At 51.8% G+C, this 11,528-nt stretch overlaps 1 protein-coding gene across 1 annotated transcript; it reads right to left on the bottom strand.

Annotated features, from left to right (window-relative positions):
- Positions 1–3,606: 3,606 nt before the first annotated feature.
- Positions 3,607–7,699, bottom strand: CHCHD5 (coiled-coil-helix-coiled-coil-helix domain containing 5). Its single transcript, XM_065891484.1, has 4 exons — positions 7,590–7,699; positions 6,313–6,453; positions 6,059–6,224; positions 3,607–3,773 (listed from the first exon to the last, which is right to left on the bottom strand). Coding segments are annotated over exons 1-4 (333 nt in total). The 5' UTR covers positions 7,592–7,699; the 3' UTR covers positions 3,607–3,749.
- Positions 7,700–11,528: the final 3,829 nt, after the last annotated feature.

Raw genomic sequence — 11,528 nt, 5'->3', positions numbered from 1 at the left:
GGCCGGTCCCCACCGCGTCCCCTCCCACCCCTACCCCAGCGAGGCTGGGCTCTAGGGCGCCATCCTCCCCGGGCCTGACCCCGACATTAACAGGGCCAGGAGGAGCTGCCAGGCCACCGCCACCACCCACCAAGGAGCCGCCCAAGCCCATCTGCCGCCCGAGCCGAACTCTGCAGCTCTGAAGCCTTGACTGGAATTCTGCCTCCTCAGAACCCTGAGCGTTATCCGCTCACTCAGCCCCTTCAGCGTGCACACGCGTCCCCCCAACACTGCTGTCTGTCCCTCCTCACACACTTCCCAGGGCTTCCCCCCCCCCCCCACCGCCTTCACGCCCACCACTTCTCACTGGCCTCCTGGGTTGAATGCAGTCATTCTTTGCAAACGCAGTCAAGCATTTTGAAGGCATTCTTGTCATTTCAATACCTCCACCAACGGTGGCTATGGTGGGATGTGGTGATGGCATCAGTAGTGACAGGCAGCAAAGGTGGTCAGGATGACGCTGGCTGCCGCTGACGCAGCCATGACAGACGGGAGCAATGGCCGCTGTGGCCACAAGTGGCGGCCACAGACGTGAACCTAGTGGGAGAAGCAGGCGAGGCGGCTGATCTTTGCTGGAGAGATCCCTCTCCACCAGAGCCCACTCTGCCTGATGTGTGTGGCAAGCGGGGAGTGGCAGGGAATTTAAAATCCATCCCCTTGGGACTCCCCTGGCGGTCCAGTGGTTAACACTCTGCGCTTCCACTGCAGGGGGCACGGGTTCGACCCCTGGCCAGGGAACCAAAATCCCGCAGGCCAAACTAAAAAAACCAAAAGACCCCACAGAAAACAAAAAACCCATCCCCTTAAGCAGCCCTCAACCAAATGAAGGGTGTACAAATGCCCTCACCCCGAGAGTGGGAAGTCTATTTCCACTGCTTCCCAGAGCTGCCCAGAGAATGAAGCTGTTGCACAGTGATACCTTGCTTGAAAATGCACCTCTGATGTGCTGCCTTCCCTTCCCTGCCTCACTTCCCACAGCTCCACCAGTGCTTTCTGGGATCATCTCCCAAGCCCTTGTCTCAAAGTCTGTTTCTGGGGGAATCCAAGCTACGATAATGCGTCACGAGCCAAGCATTCCAGCACATATGGCAGATGAACAACTGACCATATGCCAAGCCAGAAAGTCGAGACAGATTTCCAAAGACTGAAATCATATAAAATATGTTCTCAACCCAATTGCAATTAGGCAAGATAACTAGAAAAATCCCCATATGTTTAGGAATTTAAAAATACAATTTTAAACGTCTAAATAATCTGAGATCAATGAAAAAAGCAAAATAGCCATGCTTTGGGGAAACAGTGCATATATTAGAAAAGGGAAAAGGCTGAAAATCAGTGAGCTAAACATTCAAAAAGGTAGAAAACAGAAAATTAAATCCAAGGAAAGAAGGTAATAATAAAGAAGAGATTTAAATTAAAAATAAATATATGAACTAGAGAGCACCAACAAAGCCAAAAGCAGGTTCTGTGAAAAGACTAATAATATTGATAAACTCCTGTCAAGACTCATCAAGAAAAAAAGGAAGAGGACACAAATAACCAATGTCAGAAATGAAAAAGGGGGAAATTCCCTGGCGGTCCAGTGGTTAGGACTCCACACCCTCACTGCCGAGGGCCCAGGTGGGAACTAAGATCCCACAAGCCACATGGCTCAGCCAAAAGAAGAAAAGAGAGAAATGAAAAAGGGGCCTTTGTTACAGGTTTGACAGACCTTAAGATAATATGATGATATTAAGAACAAATTGATGACAATTTAAAAATTAAGATCATGTGAAAAATTCTTAGAAAAATACATTTTACCCAAACAGACGCAAGAATAGAAACTATGAAGTTTTTATGGGTAAATATGGGCAAAAATTCTTTGCAGGCAAACGCCATCAAGAGGTGGAGTCCCTTCCCCGCCAAAAAAGAGGGAGATTCTCCAGGGCCTTTAATCTGGGTTGGCCTCATGACTTACTTCAACTAGTAGAATGTGGTGAATGTGGTGACTTTGTTTCCATTTTTGCTCTCGTGGACCCCTGAGACCCACCATGTAAGGAAGCTGGTCTAGCCTAGTGGAAGAGAGGCCTGTTAGAGATGTTCCAAAATGTAGTCTCCACCTCCATTTTGTCTGCTCTTATCACTTCTTTCAGTCACATGGAGAGAACCCCACCCTAGCTTACTCAAGTAAAGACAGGTTGGCTGAAAACATACACAGAAATCTGAGGGCTCAATCCACAGCCCAAGGAAACTGGAGCTGGGAACAGAAAGCCACCAGGACCCAAGCAGCCCTTTCAGGGACCACAGGAACTGATCACAACCCTCTCTCCACAACCTGGGTTTTCCTGTTTGGGCCACATGGCATCCAAGGGCCCCTGCAACCCTGACTGCGTAGGACTCCCACCCTGGCTGCTAAGCCAACCAACAAGTTCCTTTGTTTTAGGTGTCAAATCCCCAGGAGAGACTCCCAGCTCATTTTTCCAAGCCAGAGCACAAGCCTTAGATTTCAAATGGCCAGTCCGGTCAGCGCTGACCAGTGACTTCCAGTTTCTGTAAGCCTGGATTACGCTCCAGGGAAGAGCAACTTATCTGAATGGTGAAGCTGGGTGCAGGCTCTGGGCTCTCTCTCTGCATACTTGCCTGTCTACCCTCTGCTCCTTAGGACCTCCCCTGCAGGAAGACGATCAACCAGCCGTGCCCATGGACCCTGTAATCCTGCAGAGAAACATTGAGAAGCTGCAGCAGCCACTGCTGGTGCCTACCCGACCCGCTCAGCACCCTCTGCTGTGTGCCAAAGGCTGCTCACTTGACTTCCCACTGCTCTCTGCTCAGGGCCCTCCCTTGGTGGCAGGAGGGCACTCGACCACGCATAGGGCAGTCAATGCCCATGAAAACATCCCTCAGTGTCAGACGGGGAGTTGGTGTACATACACCCCAACTTCCTTGCCCCTGGGATGGGGGAACTGAGGTATGTTCTGTGCCGCCTCCCAGAAGTCCCAGGTGGGACTGAGCCTCAGCTGCCCACAGCAGTGACCGGCTTGATGATGCACCTTTTATTGGCTGCCTTCGTCTCTGTCACACCTCTCCACTTCCCTACGAGTATTCCTGGAATCATGCCCCCAGATACTACCTGCACTCAAATCCTCCGGTTGGACTCTGGAAGGATGCAAACCAAGGCAGAGGAGAAGTCCAGCGCAGCAAACTCTAAGCCACGTCCGTCAATGCAGCTGTTTTCCATACAAAAGCCAGTGTTTTCACCTGCATTGCCTCATGCCCATGTCTATTGCTCAACTGGTTCTGAACTCAGGAGGGAAGGAGGTGTGTTATTTATTGCCCCCTCAGCCTCAAGGAAACACTCAACGAAGACTTGTAAATGCTACAGTTAAGGTGAGAAGGAGCCCTTCTCCGTATCCGTGCGGCAGGAGACAGGAAATGGATGTTGGCAGAGCTGAGGGGGAAGAGGGGTCGCCTTAACCCTGGTGAACAGACAGAGCAGCTTGCCCCAGGCCCCAGGCCCCTCCTTGGCGCACTAGGTGAAGCTGGGGAACAGGGCCCGCAGGCGCTGAAGGCAGGAGCCAGAGCCTGTAGAGTCTTTATTTATTGTGAGCCTTGATGTCCAGGGAAGCCAGGCCCGTGTCCACAGCCCTCAGGACTCCACCTGGCCATGCTTCAGGGGTGGAGGCATCAAGCGCAGTCACTCATGTCCAGTTCTCCTACGGTCTGAAGGGTCCTCAGGAGGCAGGAAGTGGCTGTGCCTGCAGAAAAAAGCCGCATCAACATCTACTAGCACCTCTTGTGTGCCTGGCCCTGGGACCACTGCTGGCGAGATCAGGTAGACACGGCAGAGGCTGCCCTTGCCGAGCTCACAGCCTGGAGGGAGAGGGTGTCAGGTGATGACCTCGGGTGCAGCGAGCCGTCACTGGGAGCAGGGAAGGCAGCGTTCTGCTGGGGTTACACAGCACCTGCTGTGTGCCCAGCCCTGTGACAGGTACTAGGGACCCAGCAGTGGATGCAGCAGACACACATCTCTGACTCCAGGGAGGGACAGACACAAATGAACAAAAACGTGTCAGCGGGTAAATCCTATGAAGGAAACTGCATCGGGGTGAAGGGCAGAGATGTGTGGAGCGGGAGGTACAAGCGGCACTGCACGCCGTCAGCCGCGCCAACGTGACATGTCTTTATACCGTGTTTTACGAGATGAGCCTGTGTGTTTGCTATTTTGGAGACCAGAGAAGAGAGGAGGCCTGAATTTCACTGCCCCCAATCGGAGAGGGAAAGCTGCAGCTGGGGTGCCATTACCGGGAAGGGGAGGGCAGTCAGGAGGACCTGGGTGCGGGGTTAATGACTCTGAGTGCGCTGGAAAACCACAGGCTTTAAAGGGGACAGATGTGACCCCCTTTCCGTTTTTAAAAGCTCCTCTGGCTACCAGCGGGGAGACAGAGGGTAGCAGGGGGCAGGGCAGGGCTGACCCCAGGGAGACCAGGGAGAGCCCTGGTTGCTCGTTCCGGGAGGGAGGGAGCAACTGGCCCTAAGATAGGAAGGTGGGGCCTCTGCTCAGATGCTCAAAAAACTTGAAAGAAGTACCACCAAAATATAATTAATAAACTAGCGTGAACAGTATGCAATCATTACCGAATATTTTCTGAAAAGAATTAAAAGTCCGTCTCACTGGTGTCTGCTCTTGGAACCTGAAACTTTCACTTACCTGTGCCTTATTAAAAAAAAAACAAAACCCAATGTCTACAGGGCTTGGTAGAAGGGCATTTCCCCAGTCTTTAGGCAAGAACTCCTCTGAAACAGGCGATGGGAGGGAAGCAGCCACAAGGCAGTAAAGTATAAGCCATAGTGGAGGGAACTCAGGGATTTTGGGAGGATGGAGACAGCCCATGACGGGATTTTCTGGGGGAGGTGACATCGAAGCTGGGATACGAATTAGCCAGATGGAATGGGAAGGGCAGTCCAGGCAGAGGAAAAGTGAGATAAAAGCCTGGCAGCAGGAGAGACCAGCATTCAAGTAGCTGCATGTTCACTGGGGCAGGAAACACAGAGCTTGAGGTGGATGTCGGGTAGAGGCAGGGCCAGAGGCCATGTCCTGCAGGGCCCCAGAGGCTGTGCCGGGGTGTAGACCTGGCCTGGTCAATGAGAGCCATGAAGCAGTACACAGTCAGAGTTCCTCTGGGATCACTCTGGGACCTTCACAGAGAACGGACTGAATGAGGTAAGACAGACAGCATGGAGGTCCAAGAGAAGGCTTCTCTTCTGGGTGTGAACAGAGAAGATGGGGCCTCAGGAACCGAGAGAGGGGCAAATGGGAGGGGGTTGAGAGGGATCTGGTGAAAGATGTGACTTTTGCCTTCGGAGCTTGCAGGCCAGTGGGTGAGACAGTAAACATCTAAACCAGCATTTCTCAACCTTTTTTTTAAAAAAATTATTGCCCCCCAAGGAGTCTTTTTAGACATTTTTTAAAAATTGCACCCATCCATGACACTTTAATACCACAGATATAGTGTATATCTGTTTAGGTACTGTATACATTAAAAACAGGTAAGACTTTTTTGCCCCATCCTTACCCCCACTGCCCATACAGCTGACAGGCAATGAGGACGAGAAAGGGAGAGCGGGTAAGGGAGGAGGTGGATCAGGTCAGCCTGGGGAAGAACACAGAGAAGCAGCAGGAACCTGGGATTTTGTTCTCAGTGTGGATGAGGAGTCACCAAAGAGCTTTAAGCAAAGGTGTAATGTGACTAGTTTTCAGTTCCTAAATGTTCTCTCTGGCCACCGCGTGGAGGCAAGGTAAGAGGGGATTCAGGGAGACCAGGGAGAAGGCTGGGGCAAGTACCTTGGCTGTGGAGGGGGGGGGAGGAGACGGCTGGACTAAAGCAGGGACTGTGGAATGGGTAAGAGGGGAACACGTGCTGATGTTCTGGAAGCGGGATGCATGGTAAAGGTCTGTGTGGGGCTGAGGCTGACTCCAAGGTCTTTACTCAGCAGCTACGAAGATGAAAGGGTGGGCTGAAGTGCTGGGCTGCTGTCTTACCTCTGCGGCAGAGGCGGTGTGTGTCGGCTGCACCTGCTCAGCACACCGCAGGAAGCGGCGCACGTGTTCCGCACAGTTGCCCACGGCTGCCTCGTTCTTTCTAAGACATTCCTCAAAGGCCTCAAAAGGCTCCGCACAGGCCTGGCGGATCTGCCGGATGACTGGGCTGCAGGAGCAGGGCATTTCAGGCCTGGGGAGATTTCCACCCCACTGCCTACCCCCCCTCCACCTGCCCCGTACTTGCCCACACTCACTGGGCAGACGTGCACTGAGCAATGCTCATCTTAAGGTGGTGACAGTCTCGTTGCCATGACTCAGGCTTGGCTGCCACACACTGGCCATACTGCTCCAGCTCCCGGCCACAGTAGCGAGCAGTGATCTCCAGGGCCGCCTGCCTGTGGGACGTGACAGTCTGAGGATAATTCCAGGCAGTAGGCAAGAAAGGGAATTCTGATCTGAGTCTGGAGTGGCACCCCATGGGGTCTTGGGCAAATCTCAGAGTCTGAAGGGTCCTGGGATAGGGCCAGGGAGGTAGAGAGGTAAGGCATGAGCCTTGGGGGCTGTGGAGCAGGCTGGAAGCTTCTGGGGAGATAGTGGAGGTCCTGAAAAAAAGGTCTGATTCTTCCAAGGCAGTCTGTGGAGGTTCTGGAAGAAGGGTCTGGGAGTCTGGGCATCCCCCAGTTTAGGCTTGGGAATCATGAAGAGAAGGCTTAGGGCCTTAGAAGTAACACCTAGAGTTTTCCGAGAGAACCTGGGAGCCCTAAATGAGTTCGAAGGCCCTAAAAGTGAGGGTTAGAGGTCCAAGGGTTGAGGTCTTGGGTCCTGGGGAAGGGTCGCTCTCTTGACCAAAGGGTCTTAGAGATGAGACCTGAAGACAGGGGTACTGAAAGGGAGACTTGAGGCCCTGGGGCAGGTTTGGGGGTCCTGGGGTGGGTCTCAGGGTCCTAGGGGCATGATCTGGAAGCCCTGGGTGAGGCTGGGGCTCTAGGGTAAATCTGGAGGGTCCTACAAATAGGCTCTTCAAGTTCTTGGGAACAAGGTCTGGAACTCCAGCGTGAGATCAGTGGTGTCTAAGAACAAGTCTGTGGGCCCTATAGGTGAGATCTGAGATACTCGACAGACCCGGAAGTTCCAAAAAGTAAAGTCAGATGATCCAGGGGGAGGAACCTGGAGCTCTAAAAGGACGGCTCTAAGAGTCCTAGAGGTCCTGGGAGAAGTCTGGAGTCGTAGGGTTGCAGGGTGAGGGACGAGACCGGGTGTTTTGGGGGGCAAGGCTTGGGGTGTTGAAAGACTGGACCTGAAAGTCCTCCGTTATCACCCGAAAGAGAGGTAGAGCCTAAACGCTCAAAGGGCGGGGCCTGAACACGCGCAGAACTGAGGCTCGTGAAGGACAGCGCTGAATCCTAAGGCTCGGGATCTCCAGGGAACAGAGTGGCCAATCCTTCTTCCCGGAGTCCTGGCCTAAGTCCAGATCACTGGGGAAGAGAAAGAATACGGGGGCAGTTACGGGGTAGAGGCTCCCGCTACTCACATCCTGAGGCCGATGCCGGAGGAGGATCAATGAGGGAGGATAGCCCCGCCTTTTCCGGTATCAGGTTGTCATGGCGGCGCCCAGCCCAGCCCTCCTTGCCTCGTATTTTCCCGGTCGCAGAGCAGACAGACATCCCAGTTCCCTTTAGGCCCAACCCGTCATGGCGGCGCCCTACTTCTCCTTCCGGCCCCGACCTCTAATGGTGGAGCCTTGCGTAGCCACTTTCCGGCCCCAGCCGGCTCGGTACTTTGTGCCCTTCAATTTCCGGCTGGCCCTGGCGGCACCGGGAATTCACCGGAAGTACTGGGAAGAATCGCGGTACCTCCGCTCTAACGCGAGTGCGGCGCCGGTGTGCGCCGCTCCTGTACTTGGCCGCAGCCGCACGCGCCTTTAGCCGCCTTACTGGAGCTTGTGGCCAGCGGCTGCCGCTGCTGCGACCGCTCAACACGCTGCCGTTCGCGGCTTGGTTGGGCGCCGTGGCTGCGGGCTGCTGGGTGCCCGGACACGGAACCTGATACCTGATGCCCCTCTGCATCTTCTGCTCTGCGCGTGCGCTCACTAGCCTCTGGGGACGCTGGTTGTACGCGAGGCGGAGCGGGCGGGAAGGGGGTCACCCCGGGAGCAGGAGAAGGAGGCCTGGACCTCTCGTCTACTCAGCCTGGGTTACCCAGACCGTGTCCCCTACCCCTTGGCATAAATTATGAAGCCAAGGCGGACGTGAGTTTTAGTCTTGGCTCCCTGCCACATTGGGGAAGTTAGTTCTCTGTAATTCTTCATCATATGACAACGTTTCCGCCTCCTCGTCTGTCTTCAGGTATGAGGCTCCGTGTGAGTATCCCTTGGTCAGAGAACTGAGCGTCAGTCCTGCTGTCTTGTGTGCAGAGCTTTTTCCAGACCCAGGGTGAGCCAAAATGAACATAAAATGTAGTTAATCATAGTGGCTTAGAGGAACAAGAGCCACTTGTGAGCACGTGACAATTGCTTGGAGTCTCAGTATGTTACCGAACTGAAATAGCACAGCTCAGATGGGACTGGAACCCATGGGCTGGGACTCGAACTCAGTGTCTTTTCATTGAGCTCGCACACCTGGTATCAGGACTTACAGAAGCTCAGGTTTTTTCTGTCTGGTTACTGAAAGAATTCAGTGAGACACAAAGTGATAGGAAAGAAGTGGATTTATTTAGAGAGATACACTCTGTAAGCAGAATGCAATCCATCTCAAAAGGGGAGAGTGGCCCGGAAATATGGGGTGGTTAGTTTTTATGGGCTGGGTAATTTCTTAGGCAAGTGGGAGGAGTATTCTAACTACTTAGGGGAAGGGGCGGGGATTTCCAGGAATTGGGTCCCTGCCCACTTTTTGGCCTCCTGTGGTCAGCCTCAGAACTGTCCTGGCACCTGTGGGCATGTCATTTGCATATGTTAGTGTATAATGAGGTTCAAGGTCTCCTGGGAGTTGAATCTTCCTCCATCTTGGGCCTAATCGGTTCTAGCCAGTTTTTGTCATACCTGCAACGGCTCTGTCATTCTTTTATTTTTTTTTTTATTTGTTTGTTTTGGCCACGACACACAGCTTGAGGGATCTTAGTTCCCTGACCAGGGATTGAACCCGGGCCCAGGGCACTGAAAGCTCCAAGTCCTAACAACTGGACTGCCAGGGAGTTCCCAGGGAAAGGTTTTTAAAGACACGGTGAGGGGGCTTCCCTGGTGGCGCAGTGGTTGAGAGTCCGCCTGCCGATGCAGGAGACACGGGTTCGTGCCCCGGTCCGGGAGGATCGCACATGCTGCAGAGCGGCTGGGCCCGTGAGCCATGGCCGCTGGGCCTGCGCGTCCCGAGCCTGTGCTCCGCAACGGGAGAGGCCACAACAGTGAGAGGCCCGCGTACCGCAAAAAAAAAAAAAAAAGAGGGTGAGGGAGCGGGTTTGTGAGGTGTGTGATCAGCTCTAGACATTCTTCTCATTGGTTGGTGGGAGTTAGTATCATCAACTTTCTGGTTCCAACCAGTCTGGCGTCTACGTGCCTCCATCTGGTGTGGGTTTCAGTATGTGCAAAACAGCTCAAACGACACGGCTCAGAATATTATCTGTAGCCCCTGAGGAGGAACTAAAGGGCCTTGACTTTGTTTAATGGCTAAACTATTATTATTTTTGTCTTGTTTGACGGTTTTCCTTTCTGCATTTTCTCACTTCTCTGATTAAATTTCCTCTTTGGAACTCGGGGAAGGCCCAGGAGGCTAAAGTTTTTCTACAGACAGAAGGTAGGCAGAGGACATGGGGAGGAGGTGTGTTCTGGAAGGGCCCCAAAGGGTCCTCCTTGGTTGCAAGTGTGCTCGTCTGTAAAATGGGGATGATAACAGTGAAATTCTTCACAAGATAATAGTATATGTGAGCATTTTAGCATGGAGCCTGGAAGAGAGGAAGGGAACAGCGTCAGCATCTCTTCTCTTTGGCTTCAAATGTAGACTAAATTCTCAGGTTTTCCCTTCCTGGGAGAGTGAAATCTTAACCTGTCCCATGCCTCCCCCTGAGTCTTATCCCAAAGTCCAGGTAATATGCTTCCTCCAGGGAAGGGTTTCAAACGTCTGACACTCATGCCTCCAAACTTCTAGTTGCCTTTTGGCCTGTGGCTCAAGAGTGTAACTAACTTCCTCTTTAGGAATCAAAGGTAAGGGGGACCCAAGTGACCCTAGGGTTTGGAGTGAAGCAGATCTGGGTTTGAACCTGAGATCTCGGACAGAGTACTTCTCTCTGTGTTTCAGTTTCCTTGTAACAGATGTTTCAGGATTTCCTTGTGAGTAGAAACATAGATGACATGCAAAGCACCTGGTATGGAGCACTTTGTATTTTCTTTCTAGCCTTATCAGAGTTTGTTATGTTGACCTAAAACAAATAGGCTGCCAGTTATTTCTCCAGCAAAAGTGGGTTTATTCGAGATCAGTAAAGCAATACAGTTAACAGGTCTGCAACCATAGCAAGCCAGGTGCAAGTCCCAGCACAGCAAGGAGAGGAGAGCTCTTCTAAAGAGGAGAAAAGGAAATTGGGAGGACTGGAGTAAACAGAGTCCATTGGAGGGATTGGGAGTTTGAAGTTTAGCGGCTTTTTATTGGCTAAGTCCTGACAGTCTCATTGGCTGAGCTCTTGCTAGGGAAGAAGAGGAATCTCTTCCTGTTGGGTTCAATTATGTGTTAAGGTGTGAGTGCGCCCCCTTCTGACCTCCTGACTTTTAATTTTGGTTCTGTTTATTACTTTTTACAATTATTATTGTATATATTTGTTGGCTTATTTTCTGCCTACTTCAAAGCCCTGTGAAGCCCATGAGAGAAGGGGCTTTGTATCTGTATCATGGTCACTGCTGGCTACCCCACAACATGGGGCCTGGCCGAGTAATAGTGGAATGAATGAAACAGCGTGCTCATAGGATTGCGTGAGGATAATGATGAAATAAAATTGTTTTTAAGGCAGTACAAGAAAATATTTAAACATAAAATTCTCAAAATAGAAAAAGGAAAACAAAATTCTCTCTCTGCCCATTTGAGCCGCTACCCCCTCCCTTTCATTGTGCATTGGGCATCTGCATTATACATCAACTAGATCCCCTAAGAAGATACAGAAATGCCTACTTGACAAAGAGAAAAAAAAAGCCAATCCTCCTGGCACCAGCAAAGTAACTCCTCGGAGATAACATTCCTTTCTCAATCCTGTAAGCAATCGCGATGACCCACTACTCTCCTTGTTGGGCTGTGTTAACTGTCAGTATGTTACTTTGATGTATAAGCCTTTGTCTCAAAAACTTACATAACTGTGCCTTGACCTCTAACAAGCAGAACAGTCCTCAGAACTTCCTGAAAGACTGTCTCCTGGGTTATAACCCTCAGGTTGGCTTGAGTAACATTTTCCATGTCTTAGATTGACCACTGATTAATTTTTTGTTGACAGTAACATG

This window comes from Phocoena phocoena, chromosome 14 (genome assembly GCF_963924675.1).
Source record: "Phocoena phocoena chromosome 14, mPhoPho1.1, whole genome shotgun sequence".
Classification (NCBI taxonomy): Eukaryota; Metazoa; Chordata; class Mammalia; order Artiodactyla; family Phocoenidae; genus Phocoena; species Phocoena phocoena.
The sequence above is the reverse complement of the archived record's forward strand: the minus strand, read 5'-3'. Positions and strand labels throughout refer to the sequence as shown.